Source organism: Haliotis asinina, chromosome 1 (genome assembly GCF_037392515.1).
Source record: "Haliotis asinina isolate JCU_RB_2024 chromosome 1, JCU_Hal_asi_v2, whole genome shotgun sequence".
NCBI classification, from domain to species: domain Eukaryota; kingdom Metazoa; phylum Mollusca; class Gastropoda; order Lepetellida; family Haliotidae; genus Haliotis; species Haliotis asinina.
The window spans coordinates 99,414,053-99,435,882 of NC_090280.1; the positions used below are offsets into that span (position 1 = coordinate 99,414,053).

A 21,830-nucleotide genomic window follows, 5' to 3' on the forward strand; every position below is an offset into this window, starting at 1 on the left:
ACACATATTTTGTTGACATCAGTTGTTGACAGAATGGCTAGATAATACAACAGCCTTATACTAGAGTAAACACGTACATACAATAGCTAAGATGTCCACGTTTTGATGTGTGTACATAATTTCAGGACGTGATGATAAGTTAATCTTTGTAATACGTCATGTGGTTGGATCCCCCACGGCGTTGTAACAAAGGATGTTAGAAGATATTGTTTGTTGTTACCCTTGGCATGCAGGGAATAGAACTAATACGTGTCAGTAAACTGTGTCACAAGGGGGTATCCGAGTTTCACTGCGCCACTGTATCTCATTGGTCTAGCAAAATAAAATCGGGACAAGACCGGATTCAATTTATACAGTCAGACAGCTGGTCGTAAGAGGCGACTAACGGGATCGGGCTCACTGACTTGGTTGACACATGTCATCGTGTCCCAGTTGCATAGATCGATTACCATCATCTGGATTGTCAGGTCCAGACTCGGTTATTCACAAACCGCCAGCATATAGCTGGAATATTGCAGAGTGCGGCGTAAAACTATACTCACTTACTCACTAGTGTCAGTTGTAGACGTACACTTGAGATTAACTCGTTTTTTCAACCAACGTATGACAGATATGGAAGGAATCGGCTACCGTTTTCAGACGTCTACCGTTTGTTGAAAACTACGTCTACGGTTGTGGTCCTGAAGACCTAAAAACAAATATTCTCGGTCACTCACTAGATTCGGGACGTTCCGACAAAATCATCTGTCGTGGATCTCAAGTGACAGTTTGATCCTGCTTTCACAGAAAGACTGGAGGTCTTCTAGCAAACTACAAACTTAGTGCCCCAAAAGTACCGGTCCCTTCTAATCTTCTAAAAACATTTCTGATAGACGCCTGGTACAACATTAATCTTCTTACACAGAAAATGTTTCTCTCACCGTGACCTCGTCATATTGCTACAGTTGAAATACTAGTAAACGTAATAGAATTGTTACAGCACGAGTATCGGCTGCTAATATTGTGTAGGTCACGATATGCGTTTTGGGGTGAAAATTCAAAACGTTAACTCCAAAAAAATCCGCATTACTAGTTGTCTCATTGCCAAAATGTTCCAAACACCTTTTGAAAACCATGGATCGTGGAAATTTCTCGAGCTCATTTGTGTAGAGGGATGGCATTTTACATATACTTGACAAAAATCGTTAAGGATGTATGCAACCTATGAAATTTCGAAAAATGATCTATTTATTCATTGAGTCTCTGATAAATTATCAATCATACAAATACCAATATCCCTAACTTATTTTATTCAGTATATTAAACAATGGATATGGTCCTGTCATGGCTGACTGGACGATGTGAAAAGGTTCATCTCTCAAGTTGTGCCTCATATGATGTGCTACACAAACGATCATTCTTTTATGCAAGGCTGCTTCGCAGATTAGCTATAGGTGGCCATGTCTAACAGAGCTCCCACAGTAAAAACTTAGTGAGTGATTGACTTTTAGTTTTAGGCCGCTTTTAGCAATATTCTAGCAATATCACGGAGGGGGAGGACCAGATTTAAGCTTTACGTTCTGTCCGTGAGGGAATCGACCTCGGGTCTTCGATGTGGCTTTCATTTGTAAGTTCATCCGGACCAAGGGATCAGCTCCTGCTGTATATAAATCACATTCCATGCATACAGAAACGCGTGCCGCCACATATGGCACTTTCAAGGACAATTTGAGTGCAGATGGCAGAATTAGACCACACGTGTAAGTTTTTGAGACTAAAAAACATACTTGTGTCTTAACTTACGTACAAGCAATAACCCCGGAACGTATGTTTGTGACGTCGCGAGACGTTAATTGTGCCATGGAATATGACAAGGTATGTCTGGAGTACACGATGCCACACAGGTCAACACGAAGATCTACCAATAACCCCAAATATGTCAGCCGTTCTATTTTTGTATATTAGTGCTAATTTGCTGAGTCACTGTCAAAATGTAGCGGCAGACTGTTACATGTTGTAAGTAATCACTAGCTGACCTTCTGAATTCAAGAGCGATTAGAAAAGGGAGATAACCTTGGCGCGGCTCGGCCCACGTTCGGGACGTGCCTCAAATCGCCGGATATACAATCAAAAATCTAATCTATTGTATCAAATATTCAGGTTTACATATGTATGAGTGATGTTTTCCCCAAACCCTCATTAAAATTCCTGATTATGAGACGGAGGACCTGACTGAAAATGCGAGTGGTGCAGATAGACTGGTTGGTAAACATGACTACGTGACGAAGGGACGGACAAATCCAGTTGTGATCTACTACAGTGTATGGGCAACACAAATACACAAACAAATCAGCTGCAGTTTTAACAAACAACTCCTGACCTAACTTCAAAGGACAGAGCACACAGACAATAGAAGGTTAAAATTCCATACACGTCTTGGGTAGGGTCTCAGTGACAACAAGACGACATGTTTTCACTCTGACAAAAGCCATTATCATGGTATATACCAGATAAGCACCAAAGTCGCTTACGTTTTGCAAGATTTTTGCCTGAGTCTTTGACTTTCTTATTTAGCATGTGTGCAGCGGAAGATAGAGTTGGCAGTGATCGCAGTATTTGGGGTTCACGCATACCTCTATACCTTGAGTACAGGGCAATCCTGGTGTAATGTGCTTTGGGTGCTTTCTGGCAGTAAGCGCGATGAGGATTTGACATGATCATACAGTCACAAAATATGAGTGTAGGGTAATTCCAAAATGCGCAAGATAGCATAGGTTGTGATGTTTTGTTAATATGGCTAAGCCGAGTTCCTTCATGAGCCGGATTTACTTGACATACCGTACCGGGACTGGGTACAGCACGCCGTAGGTTTTATACAAGATATTAATCTTTGTCATAGTCATACCAATAGACTGACTTACACAGGCTTCGTGTATGATGATCATGATCATGTTTAGTTATAGTTGTCGCAGAGAGAGATAGGTGTGTGTGTGTGTGTGCGTGCGTGCGTGCGTGCGTGCGTGCGTGCGTGAGTGTGTGTGGCAGGGTGGGGAGTGGGCAAGAGGAGAGAGAGTGTGGGAGAGAGCAAGAGAGTGGGACAGATAGCAAAAGAGTGGGACAGAAAGAAAAGAGTGCACGAGAGCAGAACACGGGAACAGACATACATACAGAGGTGAGCGAGAGAGGGCGAGGGAGGGAGAGTGAGTAAGAGAGAGAGGTGGGAGAACAAGAGACTAAGAGAGGGAGGTGGGAGAGAGAGAGGGAGAGGTGGGAGAGAGAGCAAGTGAGTGCTAGAGAGACCAAGAAAGTGTGAGAGAGGGAGGTGTGAGAGAGAGCAGGTGAGTGGAAGAGAGAGCAAGAGAACGAGAGAGGGGGTGGGGGAGAGAGCAAGTAAGTGGGAGAGAGAGGGGGGAGGTGGGTGAGAGAGCAAGTAAGTGGGGGAGAGAGAGTGAGAGAGAAGGAGGTGGGAGAGAGAGCAAGTGGGCAGGACAGAGAGGTTAGAGAGAGCAAGTGAGTGGGAGAGAGAGAGACAGTGAGAGTGATAGAGTGAGAGAGCAAAGAGAATGAGAGAGAGTGAAAGAGAGCAAGGGAGTGAGAAAGCGAGCAAGATTGGAAGAGAGAGCAAGAGAGTTGGACATACACACAGAGAGAAATTCAAGTTTCATGTTTCATTTCTTAATTTCCTTTTTTCCACTTTTCACGTTTAAAAGAAAACGTTTCATTATCTAGTATCACACTGCGTGCATCAATTTCGTTATCGAGTTTCATGCATCGTGTTAATCATCTTTCATTTGCCGAAAAATACGTTTACGAATAAAGTCTGTTATGAATAAAATCTTTCCCTTAGAGACTGTGGACCTTTGAAAATTAAAATTTAAAGAAGCAGGGTTTTTTCATTCAAGTGAAGCATGATTCGTCAACACGTGAATACGACGCGCATGTATACCACCTACAACAGTAACAAACCCTGTGGACAACCAACAACAGTAACACCTCTGTGGACAACCAACAACAGTAACACCTCTGTGGACAACCAACAATAGTAACACCCCTGTGGACAACCATCAGGGGTACCACCCCCGTGGACAACCAACAACAGTAACACCACTGTGGACAACCAACAATAGTAACACCCCTGTGGACAACCATCAGGGATACCACCCCCGTGGACAACCAACAACAGTAACACCACTGTGGACAACCATTAATATTAACACCCCTGTGGACAACTATCAATAGTAACAAACCTGTGGACAACCATTAATAGTAACACCCCTGTGGACAACCAGCAACAGTAACACCTCTGTAGACAACCATCAACAGTAACACCTCTGTGGATAACCATCAATAGTAACACCCCTGTGGACAACCAACAATAGTAACACACCTGTGGACAACCATTAATAGTAACACCCCTGTGGACAACTATCAATAGTAACAAACCTGTGGACAACCATTAATAGTAACACCCCTGTGGACAACCAGCAACAGTAACACCTCTGTAGACAACCATCAACAGTAACACCTCTGTGGATAACCATCTATAGTAACACCCCTGTGGACAACCAACAATAGTAACACCCCTGTGGACAACCATTAATAGTAACACCCCTGTGGACAACCAACAACAGTAACACACCTGTGGATAACCATCAGCAGTAACACCCCTGTGGACAACCAACAATAGTAACACCCCTGTGGACAACCATCAACAGTAACACCCCTGTGGACAACCAACAACAGTAACACCCCTGTGGACAACCAACAACAGTAACACCCCTGTGGACAACCATCAGTAGTCACACACCTGTCCACAACCATCAACAGTAACACCCCCGTGGACAACCAACCACAGTAACCCCACTGTCGACAACAATAAACAGTAACACCCCTGTGGATAACCATCAACAGTAACACCTCTGTGGACAACCAACCACAGAAAACCCCTGTGGACAACAATTAACAGTAACACCCCTGTGGATAACCATCAATAGTAACACCTCTGTGGACAACCAACAATAGTAACACACCTGTGGACAACCATCAATAGTAACACACCTGTGGACAACCATCAATAGTAACACCTCTGTGGACAACCAACAACCGTCACACACCTGTGGACAACCATCAATAGTGACACCTCTGTGGATAAAAACTCTCGAGGTGGCGTTACATTATGGACGGTTTTCATTTGAGAAGAAACAAGTGAGTTTGGAACCTCTCGGGGCGGATGTGGCTGATTTAGGACACACGTGAGTGAGTTTTAAAATATATCCCCGTAGAAACACCAGACTTTTTTGTCATCTCTATACATCCATGTTCTAGAATGTCACCCAAACAAATGAACTAAGGATCACCCTGGCCAACAGTGTATACTACACATGGAAGTTAACAAGCCAAAGTCAACTTTGGGCAACCCCGACGACTCTCATGACTCCGACAACTAAGACAACTCCCACAACTCCGACGACTCGAGGAACTCCCAGGACTCCGACAACTCTCACAGCTCCGACGATTCCAACAACTCCCACAACCCCGACGACTCCGTCAACTCTCACAACTCCGACGACACCCGCAACTACGACCACTCCCACAACTCCTACGACATTTAACTCCGATGACTCTCACAACTCCCACAACTCCGACGACTCTAACAACTCCCACAACTCCGACGACTCCATGAACGCCACAACTCCCACAATTCCGACGACTCCAACAACTTCCACAACTCCGACGACTCTCACAACTCCGACAGTTCCGACGACTCATAATACTCCCCAGAAGCAGTTGAAGGTACTGTTTAAGTGACCAGCGTGCCCTTTCATATAGCAATCAGCTTTGCAACGATCGTAACTGTTTCAGGTTTACGATATATGTCGATAGTCGTAACGTTTAAGATCTCGTGTTGTAACAGTGAATCCAGACGATAGTGTTGGAAGGGCAAGTTTTCGCCTGTGCCATCATCAACCGTACGCTCCAGATAGACGGTTGTGGATTCTCAGGAAAAGCCTGTAATAACTGATGCTGATAGATCACCAGACTCCAAGGAGAATAACTGTCTACCACAAAATGTATCGAGGTAAGGTTCTGATGTCGTTCCCATGCTAAAACAAGGCATTCATCTGGAGCCAAGGGTCGAACTATCTAGGACGCTGGAAACCAATGGTCGTGGGTTCGACTTGACTATAGTTCCAGATTTGTGATTAAAATGGATTTTACAAAACCGGTTAAAAACATAGTTCACTTCCGGTTTTCTTCGCACACAACGCTGACACCTGGAGAACAACTGGAAATGCTGTTCACTCACCGACTCATAAGGACTCTGTTAATCGTAAATACCCATAGGCTAAAACCCACGGAATGTATCAAGCAACTCTTAACAACAGGACTGCATATACATGTTATGTTTCGTCGTTTCTGCTTAAATTCCGAGAAGGGTTTTCCTTTCCTTCAGCACCGTAAAGTTCAAGGAACGTAATCTTTTCATGAAGTGCTATTTGATGACATCAGGATATGCAGATCGCGAGACCTATGAGACCAGGAAGATGTCTCACAATAACTCCATGAAATGCGGATCCGTCCTATCCTTCAATTCTGTATTGTCACCGACGTGTTGAGACGTCAGACAGAAATGACGCAACAGGTGGACATCCCGGAGGTACATGGCCCTGTAAAGCACGAACAAAACTAAGGAAGATAGGCAGCTTTGGCAAGACAAGACAGTCGTATAATGTATTTTAGGCCACAGGCACTTATACAAGAGGGTTACATACAGTTGTAATACACATTGTAGGGATACAGATTAGGACATGGTCAATTGTACGTGCTCGTTACAGCGAATAAATGCATATTTAACATAGAAAGCTAGGTTACGGAGGGTGGTTTCATTAGTAGTTGTTAATATAGTATTAAATTATAGCTATTGGTGATGGTTTCAATAGATGATGTCCTGGGATATGCCTGTAACGTAAATCTTCATAAAATGGCCAGTCAGGGGTAAAACGTACCTCATCTCGAACTGAAGAACTGCATAAAGGACAATACCTTTCCGATTTAGGGATGGACAGTTTTCTGCTTCTATTTGCCATTAAATCCAACAAACCTATCCTATATTTGGTAAATATGTTTCCATTACAATGGAGAGTAAGTTTCGATAAATACAATTCAGGTTGTATTAGAGTTTTAAATGTTTTATATAATTCATACCGAGAGCCACTTTCTAGAGTGAAATGCCATTCCAGATAAAACATATTGACCGCTCGATCACGAACTCCTTTTAAAAACGTACAGACACCGCTAACACCCTGACTTATCCATACCAGTCCATACCCATGAGAAAACAGAAGATGTCTTATATGTGATGCCCAGGATATTTTACCCATATTATCTAGATGAAACATCATAGTATAGAATGTTTAGGTAGACGGTGCTCATGCATTCAGAATCTTAAACCAACATTTAAGGCACCGTATTTATGAATATATATACATGAGGTGTCTCCCGCATTCACCGTAAACCATACAGTTTGGAGTAGGGGGTCCAACACATATAAAACGTCCTACTGGCCATAAGATGTAACCGCAGCGTTGAAATCCCCACACTTCCCATCCATTTAATAAAATGTGTTGTACTCTTGGCATCAAACAGTTTGAAAATAGTGCAGTTAACATTCCACATTCATGGGGGACAGATAAAATTGAAATCATTGCTTTCTTTGCACGCAGGAACAGGTCATAGATACAACATTTTAGACTCATCCTATGTGAGAAATATATTCATAGATATTTATACTGATTAACAATAGCAACTGATTTTCCTTCACACAAAAATTTCCTTTGATTTTACAGCGCCACCCCTTCTAAATATGACTATATTAGTCTTGTCTAAAAGAGTGTTTAGAGTTTTCAAGAATATGTAGCTGATTTTGCAAACCAAATTGTTTCATATATCAAGATGACATCGTCTGCAAATAAAAGCATAAAGAGTTCTATCATATCTGGAAACATCTGTACACCATGTTTGCCATTCTGCATAACCTCATAATACAATTCGTTAACGAAAAATGAGAACAAAATAGGATTTACAATGACCTTGTCGTGGTCCCATTGGGCTGTCAAGATAACATCAGAGCCACATCGTACGCAAAAGTTTACATTTGATTACATTGCTTTTAACACAGTATGCATTTTCCCACCTAACCCGGCATTACGTAAGCAATACCCTAGTTTTTTTCTATCTACAGAATCGAAAACTTTCGGAACTTCGACAAAACTACATACCGTTTGTGTTTTCGACGGGATAAACATTTTTGAATCAGTCCATACAAAGTAAAAATGTGATCAGTTGTGGATCATTGCTTGCGAAAACCAGCTTGATTCTCAGGAATCTTATTCGTTGTGTTTGCCTATTTAGAGAGTCGACTATTTAGTACATAAGTGAAGACTGCCGAGAATGCTCATAAGAGATATCAATAATTATCGAGATTGTTAAAGTGTCCTTTCTTGTGATTTGGGACAATAATAGAAACTGACCAACTGCGAGGGAATATTCCTTTTGTGAACAAACTATTGAAACATTTATTGAGAAATGGAAGAATTTCTGTAATAGAGCATTTAAACATTTCAATAATGATACCATCAGGACCAGTTCCTTTTCCACATTTCATTTGTGAAATTGCATGTTTGATTTCATCATCCGATATAGACGAGTCTAGTACAAATCCATCTGTTTCATAATAGCTCCCACTGAAATCATCCGAAATTTCTAAAATGTCTTGGTAGAGTACAGCATTACTTGGGACAACATTTCTGAAATGAATGACCACTCAGGTTTGGAAACTGAATTTTGTGGAGGGCATTTAGTTTTCATATTTGGAATTTCTTTCCAGATTTTAGACTGACAATGCATAGAGTTACCTAGTCTGTTTAGTTTATTACATTTCAATTCATGTTTAATCATGGAGATCATTAATAGCACCTTCAATATCAACTTCAAGTTTAATCAGCAGGTTTTCACCAAACTGGCCCAATTTTTGAGGAAGGGCATAAGAAAATGTTGTACAGAGAGAATCATTCCGGAATATCTTTTGTGTAATGGTTGGGTTGTTAAAGGACACACCTGATGTAGGAGTCATTTTGGGAATCTACAGGATGACTCGAGTGGAAAATGATCTGAATCATCGTGTTCACCGATGTTAAAGTTTTGACGATATTGAAATAAGTCTGAGGAGCAAATAGAACAGCCTTTCTCACTACAGTATGTATACTCACCATATACATCCCCATTCACTCTACCGTTAACTATGACTAAAGGAAAGGCGTAACACATATCCAGCAATATGCGATCAAAACTATTTACATGTACCATGTTATCATGAGATTCACGATTCTCGACTGGAGTGTCATCATCGTCACAATGTGAACCAACGTTATGCAAGTCATCACTAGGATGTACAGATGGATTATTGAGTTGACCAGCGTTCATATTTCCACATAACATCAGATGGGAGTTGCTGAACTCTGTTAAGTTATCAACTAGTAGTTGTTCAAGTCAGCTACAACCACCACAACCTGTCACACACAACCGACAAAGACTGTCAAACACAACCGACAAGACAAGAACTGTTACTTAGAAACACCACACACTGTCAACCACCACCAACAGAGACTGTCAAACACCACAAACAGAGACTGTCAAACACAAACATAGACACTCATCTAAAACAGCATTGTATGTTCACAAACAACAAAGCTAACTACAAACAGTGACATAACTCGGAATATGTATTTGGCTGCCTTACAATGATGACAGTCCACCGAAATATGTCAAGAGCCACCTCATGTCAGCATAGCGCATGCGCTCTTTTGACGATCTGGCCTTGGCACAAAGATCGCGTCGCTAAAATGAGACTTTGATATCTCGTGCGAGTTCACTTCCGACGATTGTCAGTTTCGTCCTGTTATTGCGTGTGGGGTACCGCTCCCTATTGACACTGCCTGCAAACTCTGCTTCCGTGGTGTTCCTGCGCGGAGTATGTGTCACGAACTGGTGAACTAGTGCACATCATGCCCAGTCCACTTGCTGCAAGGGGTTAAAGGTTGCTACACTAGCCAGCATTGCATTGTGTCTGTACTCCATGGTTTATGTGTTTGTGATGTAGCCGATATAATAGTTAGCTGGACCAGCAGCGGCTGCACATAGCCAGTAGACACTACACACTACACACATCTCTTCCATACACAACTGCATACATCAAAATAGCACCTGACACGTGTACAAACGCAAACGCGTAACGTTAGAAAACTCTGCACACAAAATGCATCTGTGAACATCAATGTATCACCACACACGTCTACAAAAAGCATCATCACGAAACATTTTCGAAACATTTACATGTGGTTTCAAAAAGGTTTTTCAAAAACATTTTTCATCAAATTGTTTTGGGAACGTTAGTAAAATGTTTCACAAGTCATAACGTTATGGAAATGTTTTGCAAAAGTTTTTTTTTCAAAAACATCATGCTATAACATGGTTAAAACTATTCCATAACATGCCATTAAAATGTTTTTAAACTGTTTGCAGAAATGTTGTGCACGAACATGTATAAATAAATATAGTAATCACGTTTTAAAAACATTGTGGACACATTAAAGAGATCTCATAAAAATACTGTCTAATATACCAGAAATATGTTTTCCAAATGTTTTTCAAATACGTCATGCAATAACTTGAGTGAAACTATTTCACAACATGTCATTGAAATGTTAGTAATATGTTGCAGAAATGTTGTGCAAGAACATGTGTTATGAAATATTATCATCACATTTTAAAAACATTGTGGACACACATGCCAAATCATAGAGATGGTGTCTAAATCTCTCAGAAATACCGAACATGCTTCTGAAATGTTTTCAACATCTTATTAAAAATGTCATGCTACAAAATGGATGAAACTATTTCACAACGTTATTCAAATGACATTTAATGTCATTTCCATAGACCCACAACTTATTTTAGTATTCAGTCCCAATCCAGTAGGCACAGGTCAAGACGTCTGCACAGGTTGCGTGACGCTACAATATCTGTACACGGAAATTCATGGCCATACAGACAGTCACGTTGCACAATATGATCATACATCATAACTACGCATGATCATACAGAGCTACAATATGTCATGCTGCACAACATAACTACGCATGATCATACAGAGCTACAATATGTCACGCTGCACAACATAACTACACATGATCATACAGAGCTACAATATGTCATGCTGCACAACATAACTATGCATGATCATACAGAGCTACAATATGTCACGCTGCACAACATAACTACGCATGATCATACAGAGCTACAATATGTCACGCTGCACAACATAACTACACATGATCATACGGAGCTACAATATGTCACGCTGCACAACATAACTACACATGATCATACAGAGCTACAATATGTCATGCTGCACAACATAACTACGCATGATCATACAGAGCTACAATATGTCACGCTGCACAACATAACTACACATGATCATACAGAGCTACAATATGTCATGCTGCACAACATAACTACGCATGATCATACAGAGCTACAATATGTCACGCTGCACAACATAACTACACATGATCATACAGAGCTACAATATGTCATGCTGCACAACATAACTACGCATGATCATACAGAGCTACAATATGTCACGCTGCACAACATAACTACACATGATCATACAGAGCTACAATATGTCATGCTGCACAACATAACTACGCATGATCATACAGAGCTACAATATGTCACGCTGCACAACATAACTACACATGATCATACAGAGCTACAGTATGTCACGCTGCACAACATAACTACACATAATCATACAGAGCTACAGTATGTCACGCTGCACAACATAACGACACATGATCATACGGAGCTACAATATGTCATGCTGCACAACATAACTACGCATGATCATACAGAGCTACAATATGTCATGCTGCACAACATAACTACACATGATCATACAGAGCTACAATATGTCATGCTGCACAACATAACTACGCATGATCATACAGAGCTACAGTATGTCACGCTGCACAACATAACGACACATGATCATACGGAGCTACAATATGTCATGCTGCACAACATAACTACGCATGATCATACAGAGCTACAATATGTCATGCTGCACAACATAACTACACATGATCATACAGAGCTACAATATGTCATGCTGCACAACATAACTACGCATGATCATACAGAGCTACAATATGTCACGCTGCACAACATAACTACACATGATCATACAGAGCTACAATATGTCACGCTGCACAACATAACTACACGTGATCATACAGAGCTACAATATGTCACGCTGCACAACATAACCACACATGATCATACAGAGCTACAATATGTCACGCTGCACAGTATAACTACACATAATCATACAGAGCTACAGTATGTCACGCTGCACAACATAACTACACATGATCATACAGAGCTACAGTATGTCACGCTGCACAACATAACTACACATGATCATACAGAGCTACAGTATGTCACGCTGCACAACATAACGACACATGATCATACAGAGCTACAATATGTCACGCTGCACAACATAACTACACATGATCATACAGAGCTACAGTATGTCACGCTGCACAACATAACGACACATGATCATACGGAGCTACAATATGTCATGCTGCACAACATAACTACGCATGATCATACAGAGCTACAATATGTCATGCTGCACAACATAACTACACATGATCATACAGAGCTACAATATGTCATGCTGCACAACATAACTACGCATGATCATACAGAGCTACAATATGTCACGCTGCACAACATAACTACACATGATCATACAGAGCTACAATATGTCACGCTGCACAACATAACTACACATAATCATACAGAGCTACAATATGTCACGCTGCACAACATAACTACACATGATCATACAGAGCTACAATATGTCACGCTGCACAACATAACTACACGTGATCATACAGAGCTACAATATGTCACGCTGCACAACATAACTACACATGATCATACAGAGCTACAATATGTCATGCTGCACAACATAACTACACATAATCATACAGAGCTACAGTATGTCACGCTGCACAACATAACTACACATAATCATACAGAGCTACAATATGTCATGCTGCACAACATAGCTACTGATGATCATGCAGAGCTACAATATGTCATGCTGCACAGTATGACTACACATGATCATACAGAGCTACAATATGTCACGCTGCACAACATAACTGTTGATGATCATACAGAGCTACAATATGTCACGCTGCACAACATAACTACACATGATCATACAGAGCTACAGTATGTCATGCTGCACAGTATAACTACACATGATCATACAGAGCTACAATATGTCAGGCTGCACAACATAACTACACATGATCATACAGAGCTACAATATGTCACGCTGCACAACATAACTACACATGATCATACAGAGCTACAATATGTCACGCTGCACAACATAACTACACATGATCATACAGAGCTACAGTATGTCACGCTGCACAACATAACTACACATAATCATACAGAGCTACAGTATGTCACGCTGCACAGTATAACTACACATAATCATACAGAGCTACAGTATGTCACGCTGCACAACATAACTACACGTGATCATACAGAGCTACAGTATGTCACGCTGCACAGTATAACTACACATAATCATACAGAGCTACAGTATGTCACGCTGCACAACATAACTACACATAATCATACAGAGCTACAGTATGTCACGCTGCACAACATAACTACACATGATCATACAGAGCTACAATATGTCATGCTGCACAACATAACTACACGTGATCATACAGAGCTACAATATGTCATGCTGCACAACATAACTACACATGATCATACAGAGCTACAATATGTCATGCTGCACAACATAACTACACATGATCATACAGAGCTACAATATGTCACGCTGCACAACATAACTACACGTGATCATACAGAGCTACAATATGTCACGCTGCACAACATAACTACACATGATCATACAGAGCTACAATATGTCATGCTGACAACATAACTACACATGATCATACAGAGCTACAATATGTCATGCTGCACAACATAACTACACATGATCATACAGAGCTACAATATGTCATGCTGCACAGTATAACTACACATGATCATACAGAGCTACAGTATGTCACGCTGCACAAAATGGCTATACACAGCTACACACAGCTACACTATGTCGCGTTGCACAATATAACTACACAAAACCATACAGAGCTACAATATGTCATGGTGGACAACATAGCTACGCACAGCTACACAGAGCTACAATGTGTCACGTAGCACTAAACGACAGCACAGCCATACAGAACAGTAACTGATATGTCTTTCCCCTCCCCCTCTCTCTCTCTCCCTCTCTCTCTCTCTCTCTCGGGAAGGGAAGGGAATGTGGAGTGGGTAGGTAGGTTATGTATGTAACCCAGGTAGGTTAGCATGTGCCTGTGTGTGTGCGCGTGTGTGTGTGCGTACGTGGTGACACAGACAGGATAAACGTTGGGTGGGTCAAAGGGTTGTGGAGCCGGGTGGATAGGAGTTTGAACTAGAAAGACTGGGTGGGTTGTACAGTCGGGCAGAATGGTTGTGGAATTGGATTCATTGAGGGGAGAGCCGTGTTTTGTGGATGAGAGCTTGTTTTCAACTTTACGACACACCACTGCGGTTGATAGTTCATTCAGTCTCGCGTCGTGGTTAACGTTAGACCGCAGTTAATGAGGATATTGTGAGGGAAAAGAATGGACGTCAGACGAAAACGTCTGGTGTTGGTGGAATGTGCTGGGAACATGATGGTGACGTGGAGAGTAGTGGACAGACACATGATGCTGTAAATACACGTACACGGGGCAGCATAATGACATTATTGATTGCCAACAACATCAATATTTCACAACAATATGACAGGGAGCTGTACTTAACTGAACACCCCCTGATTCAATAACCAATGACAACACAGCAGGACCAGGAAGAATAACCACCGAGTCACAACCGGAAGTAGCATCACTGACGAGTACTATTGGTTAAAGGCTGGTATTGCGGGAGTCCACCATAAGCGCCAGTCTCCGTACGCAAGATAACCTCACGAATAAGGAGAATCACAAGCACAGTTGAGACAAGCACAGCCACAGCGTATTTCTAACTTCTCTGTGTTGCATTAACGGATGTAAACAACTGTGGCTATTTAGGCATTCTAATTCGGCATTTACTTATTCACTGAGGACGATAGGTCAAAGAAAGTGTTGTTTTCCTGAAACATTTCTGCTGGACCACTTCCGCTGTGTTTTGTAACAGCGTTCTGACTCCCTGCTTGTTGTTACCAGGACTTGAAGTGATAGCACAAGCCACGCTCACCAACACCTGCACGTGTTCGCCATGGGTAGATGCATCTGGCTTACAGCATTAATACTTTGTATCGCTTTCAGTATTGCTGCAGGTAGGTGTTTAGTCCTTCCCTGTAATGACATTTTGTTTGTTTGTGTGTTTTTCAAAACCCATTCAGCTATTTTGCTGTGGTCTGTAGATAATCGAGTCTGGATCAGAAAATCCAATGATCAACAGTATGAGCATCGACATAATGATTGAGTGGGTATAGTTTTTCGCCGCTTTTAGCAATATTCCAGCAATATCACGTCGGAAGACGCCAGAAACCGGCTTCACACCTTGTACCCACGTGGGGAATCGAACCCGGGTTATTAGCGTGACTGTCGGACGCTGTTAGGCTACCCCGGCTCGTATTGAGGCAAACCGACTTCGATTTCCCGTAGGTTATGATGTCCCGATCCTAACTTTAATGAAAAATAACTTCAATTATTAGATTTCAGTTCTTTTGTCAGCGGATATGGTTTAATGTTTTCTCGAGGAGTTTAGATATATATACACAAAAGTAGTTCTACATCCTATTTCTCAAACATTGATTCAACAAACATCGTATTTCACATACATCTAGTTTCCCAAGCATCACAGTTCACTGATATAGTATTTCACAAAGATCCTGTTTAACCAACATTATGTTTTGCAAACATCCTGTTTAAAAATACCGCATCCTGTTAAACCAATATCTTATTTCATAAGCATGTTTCACAAACGTATTTGGTGGACACACGCGCGTGCGATGTGTCTTCTACCCGTGAGAAGAATGTTTCAAGTCCATTCCAGTGGTTAAAGCGTCCGCCCGTCACAATGTGTGAAGCCCATTTCAGGTGTCCCTCGCCGCCGTATTAGTTGGAACACTTTGCTCCAAGCGACGTAAACCCAAACTCACCCACTCACTCACACAGCTGAAACTACATGAGATGGCGTGATGTTTGCATGGAAGGTGGTACAGTTTTCACGATGGTATTACAAAACATACATAGTTTAAATAAAACACAAATTCGTTTACAATTAAAGAATTCGTTAGATTTCATTACATTAGGTACTTTAACATAATGGTTTGGGGTATAAAAATTCCTGCAATTTGTAAAAGAAAGTGCAGAGAATATGTAATGAAATTCTTCGCCAACATCACACGTGTCGCAGCGGTTACACATTATTTCATCGGGTGGAACTTTGTACCACCTGTCTATTTGTGCAGGTAAACGATGGCAGGAAGTTCGATACGACGGAAATACAAGAGTCAAGGTGACAGGGGTATACATGAAAGATTTTTCAAGTATAGTTATGAGAACCTTCTGTGTTTTTGAACGATTCCTGATCTTGGGATTGGGTAAATCTATTTGTGCTCAAAGGACAAGGAACTCTTGGCGCGCTAGAAACCAATGATGTTAAAGATCAAAACCGTCTCCGAGGGCTTCTTTGCAACAGATGTCCGCGGCACAGGGAAATTGATAGGCTAGTAAGCGAGGTGTATGAAGTTTTCACTGATACCATATTTTACGATCGTATTCAGTAATTGCAAGACAAAGCTATATCGATCTTCAAAACGTGTACAAGTAAAATAATTCAAAGTCAAACGCTATTCCTCAGAAGGGTTTTTGGCATTCTATAAAGTATTCCCGGGTTTTCCTGGAGAATGCCCGTAAAACTGCCTGTACAGGTTTACTCGGGAAAAGGAGAACGTGGCGAGACACTAGAGTAACGTCACTGGAAGTTTATAACTTGGGTTCGAATCCTGAATATGTTCGTAGGTTTGCTCTCACCATAGTGGCTTTTCTGCAACTAGTACACAGCAGTACGTCTAATACACCATTACAGTCATTTAGGCAGTACGTGATGTCACTGAATTCTTCGAGTTCAAACAGAAGCTGTCCAACCAGCCTCACCTGGTAATTCACCCTGAGTTGTATTACCCTGCGTGATTACTTATCCACCCGTTTCTCTTCCCAGCTTGTCCAGGGACTGTCAGCTACACCACCAGCCAGACAATCAGCTCTCACGACTACCCCAAACCCTACCCTCAAGGTGTCACCTGTACCTGGGTGTGGCGGGCTGATTCTGGACTCTGGGGGGTCAACTTCACCGATGTGGATCTGAATGGGGAAGATGACTACCTCACCATCGACTTAGGGAGGAATGACAATGGGTAATTTCCTAAGTACAGAAATCATCAATTATTTTACCATGGAATGTTCTTATAAAAAAGAGTTGACAAAATCGGTGGTTCAGTTCTGTCACTTAACCAAATAGATGTCGCCATGCTTAGAATATACTTACTAATACTTTCGGATAACAGCTTTTACAATCCTCATTGGTATTAGACTGGTTCGTTGGTTGGTTGGTTTGTTCTTTAACGCGGCACACAGCAATATTCCAGGTATCTGAAAGACTGAGCATCCTTCTATGCAAGTGGGAACCGATACCATACGTGAACCAAGTTAGCGAGCCTGACCACTAAATCCTGTTAACCCCTCTTTCGAGAAACATCAGTAACCGAAGACCATTTCCAACCTGTATCTTCAAGGGACATTGGTATTGATGGAATCTTCGCGTATTTAAGAGCGACATACTACTTAAAGCGAAATGTCGGTGTTCTTTTGTTTTCGTATAGCATCACTGATTTTCATAACATAACTCAATTTCTGTATTATATAATGCAACATTACATTCCTGAATTCTTTTACGATTCCTTCCAACACTGATTTTTTTCATGTCACAGCCATTTCTGAATTTCTTTACGATTCCTACAAACACTGAATTTCTTCATTTCATAACGGAACATATCATTACAGAATGCCTGTATTGCATACCGTTTCATAATATAACCGACTTTCTTCATTGCATAACGTGTTAGGGCGTTCATATATATCATGACATAGTTCCTGCTTTCGCGCGTTCCCAAGATGGGAGTCGTGAACAGCTGGTAACGAGGCGATAACTGCGGAGTAACACACACATCCGGGATGACGTCACAACCGTCACACAGTATCCTTGTGAATGACACTAGCTTGTCACTCAATGCGGTCAAGAGCATTGCGTTTGTTGTACAAGTTACTGTCATTACTTCTCTTTTATATTCAGGGGTGGTGGGGTAGCCTAGTGGATGAAGCGTTCGTTGGTCACAGCAAAGACCCGTCTTCTATTCCCTACATGGGTACAAGGCATGAAGCCCGTTTCCGGTGTCACCCCGCCGTGATATTGTTGAAATACTGATAAGTCAGATGTAAAACTGAACTCACACACTCTTATTTTATGATCAGCAAGCATAACGTTTTCTCATACTAAAATACAGTTATAAACTGGATAATCATGACATAATTATACTGAAGAATACTGTGGGTAGTCCAACTCCGATGTTCAAAGTGTTGAGCAACGGATGGAACCATCGTAGTTTGATTGGTTCAAGTTCGGACCCGAATTCCCGTTGTCGTGGTTCTCAGTCTGTCTCCACCATACCCTTTGGAATGTTCGTAAAAGTGCCATCATAGAAATTGCCTGAGACATTACCTTCTCTTTTCACCCTACTTCAAGTTTACGCGCCCAGTTCTAGAATGGAAGTTAAACCGAATTCGCTCACTTATTCACAGCCTGCAATTGTTTATGCATTACTACAATGCGTGCTGTAGTCAAATATCGACGCCACATGTCGCTATAAGAGATCGGTTGGCGAAACATGAAACGAGGACTGCAACAAAACACTTAAGCACTTGTACAATTCTTTGAGTAGCAACATCGCTCTCACAAAATATCCGTAAAATGTTCAATTTCTTATACGTATCCTCACTATCATCATAACCATAAGACCCGTGAAGGTCCCAGGGTAGACTAGGCCTTCAGCAACCCGTGCTTGCCATAAAATGCGACTGTGCTTGTCGTAAGAGGCGACTAACGAGATCGGGTGGTCAGACTCGCTGACTTCGTTGACACATGTTTTCGGATCCCAACTGATCGATGTTCATGTTGTTCATCACTGCATTGTCTGGGTCAGATTCGATTATCTATAGACCGCCGTTGGGATATTGCTGAGTGCAGTCTAAAACTAAACTCACTGATACTAAACTGTAGCTGATTCATTATCCATATTTTATTGACAACATTTAATGGTAGCTTAAATGTGGCGATTATATGAATAAGTCGGAAAGATTATTTGTAGCAATATCCCAGGAATACCGCGGCAGAATAACAAAGTATGGATTTCTCTCATTTAGTACCGCAAGGGGAGCGTTACTGATAGACTACTTATCCGTTTCAGCTTTATAAAAAAATCCCTCTGACATCATGGTGTGGTTCTGTTTTTAGGCTCTTCGTCAACAGGCCACACAATACTATCTACAGCCCGGGTCCCATTGTGAAGATCACTTTCACTTCCGGGATCTCTACCAAGAGGGGACGCGGCTTTCGCATAAATGTTCTTTACGGCAAAAACAAACGTAAGTTATATCATCAATGGGACTCAACTAATTCTTTATTCTTTTGCTTCCCTAAAGATATAAATCCATTCATTTATGTAATAAATATTGGCATGTTGCAAATTCTCAAAAATGTGAAGTTTATCCTGGTTTCGGCCAACTGTTGAAAACTAACACCTCTCTGCAGAATCGGTTGATGAGTTACATCACTTCCGGTTTACCTGCTCCGTTTTTAATGCTTGTGATAAAGTGCCGGGCTGCATGTTTTTGTAAGTCGCTTTAAATTTAGGACATTACGTTATGTTCAAAATTAATTTACGGGTTCCTTTTTGTCTTCAGATGACCTTGACCGTCAGTTTCGGCGCCCACCAATTCCGCCCCACACAACAGGGTCACAAGGTGTGATATTTTCCGTATCTCCAAAAGTCTGCTCGTTATTGAAATTGAGATTTAAAAAATTCTGTTCAAATCAAATGAAGACGTAGTAAGTCCACCCACGACCAGATAAAGTCAATGTGATGAATGATTTGGGAAAAGTTTTAACATATTTAATACCGCAGCATCTGAAACCAAACTGCAGACCATATGGATTTTCACGGATTTTCTTGGGATTATTGTACGTTTAGGCCATCACTTCTATATGTACACACCCATGGTCATGATTTACAACTGATCTTCATCAACCCATCCTTGTCTATCGTGAGAGTCGAATATCGGGATTGAGTGGTCAGGGTGTAGGACTTGGTCGTCACGTCATCGTATCCATTGATGCTCAGGGTGTGATCACTTGATTGTCTGGTCCAGACTCGATTATTTACAGTCATTTAGGTGGAAATTCGCTCTGAGGGGCGTAAAACAACCAACCAACAAACAAAAACATCAGGGATCAAATAATAACCCATTAGCATCAATACTCGTTATTTCTGATACATCTGTCTTTTATGTGTATTCATTTTGAATAATAATGTTTCCCATTTATAATGGGACAGTCAAGAAGGAAGAAAATGCGTTTCCCACATGTCAATGTGCATTATAGTTGATGTCCAATCATGGCACGGGGGGATGGGGTAACTTAGAGGTTAAAGGATTCGCTCGTTAACCTGAAGGCAGACTTTCGATTTCCAATAAATGTATGATATTTGTAGACAATTTTGACCTTGAATTAGTGGAGTAAAGGCTCACTAGCTCACTCACACACTCACGTTTTTTTCTTCAGATGCAGCCTCCTTCATGCCCTTGCTGCTGGGAATAGCAATGATAACTCTTTGTCTGTTCGTCGCCGTTTTCACCTGGGCTGCTTGTCGACGTCATCGGCGACAACGTGAAATACGTCAGCAACAGGAAGTCTCGCTCAGCGTCAACGTACACGGCATTCGCCGTGATTCTGGCGTCAGGTACACTCGGAAGGCATCCACCAATTCTCAGTTAGATGACGCGCCTTGTGCCAAGAAAACAAAGAAAGTTGTAAGAACAAATAGCAACCGATCGTGGGCGGTCCGTGCGGAGTTGACGTCAACGACCACAACAGCCCCCGGTAATAGTGACGGCCATCCCCGCACCGTGCATAATCTGTACACCCCAATGGAAAAGCTGGAAATGCTTAAAGCTAAACAAATGCATGAAGGTCAAGGTCAAATCAAGGGTCATATCGACGTTCGAGGTCGAGAGGTGGAGAATCAGACCCTGCCACGTGACAGAGTAGGAACGCTGGAGAAAGTGCCCGAGGACACTTTAACGATGAAAATACCCACTTCAGGGTTCGAACGCGACCAGGACGACGGTTACCTTGGTCCGTCTGTCGCACCCAACGTAACCACTTCATATCTCCATTGCCCCGTCACTCTCAGTCCTGATCTCAACAACAGCAGGTTTGGTTCAGTTTCTTCCACTGGAAGCTGCGACGGCGGCTACCACAACTTCACCGTCGTTGGCCGAGTCGACCTAGTGTAAGGGTTACCT

At 41.7% G+C, this 21,830-nt stretch overlaps 2 protein-coding genes across 2 annotated transcripts; both read left to right on the top strand.

Annotated features, from left to right (window-relative positions):
• Positions 1–5,409: 5,409 nt before the first annotated feature.
• LOC137277488 (integumentary mucin A.1-like) lies at positions 5,410–5,787 on the top strand. Its single transcript, XM_067809230.1, has one exon. The coding sequence runs from the start codon at positions 5,410–5,412 to the stop codon at positions 5,785–5,787; it is 378 nt and encodes a 125-aa protein (XP_067665331.1).
• Positions 5,788–14,809: 9,022 nt separating this feature from the next.
• LOC137277494 (uncharacterized) lies at positions 14,810–21,821 on the top strand. Its single transcript, XM_067809243.1, has 5 exons — positions 14,810–15,520; positions 17,413–17,608; positions 19,762–19,892; positions 20,211–20,270; positions 21,088–21,821. Exons 1-5 carry the CDS (start codon positions 15,460–15,462, stop codon positions 21,819–21,821), a joined length of 1,182 nt encoding a protein of 393 aa, XP_067665344.1. The 5' UTR covers positions 14,810–15,459.
• The last annotated feature ends 9 nt before the right edge of the window (positions 21,822–21,830 follow it).

Excerpts from the sequence above, each read along its gene's own strand:
- LOC137277488 (XM_067809230.1), top strand. The coding sequence starts at position 5,410 with ATGACTCCGACAACTAAGACAACTCCCACAACTCCGACGACTCGAGGA.
- LOC137277494 (XM_067809243.1), top strand. The coding sequence starts at position 15,460 with ATGGGTAGATGCATCTGGCTTACAGCATTAATACTTTGTATCGCTTTC. Across the intron at positions 15,521-17,412 it reads CGCTTTCAGTATTGCTGCAG|CTTGTCCAGGGACTGTCAGC; the intron begins GTAGGTGTTTAG and ends TTCTCTTCCCAG. Across the intron at positions 19,893-20,210 it reads TCTTTACGGCAAAAACAAAC|ATGACCTTGACCGTCAGTTT; the intron begins GTAAGTTATATC and ends TTTTGTCTTCAG.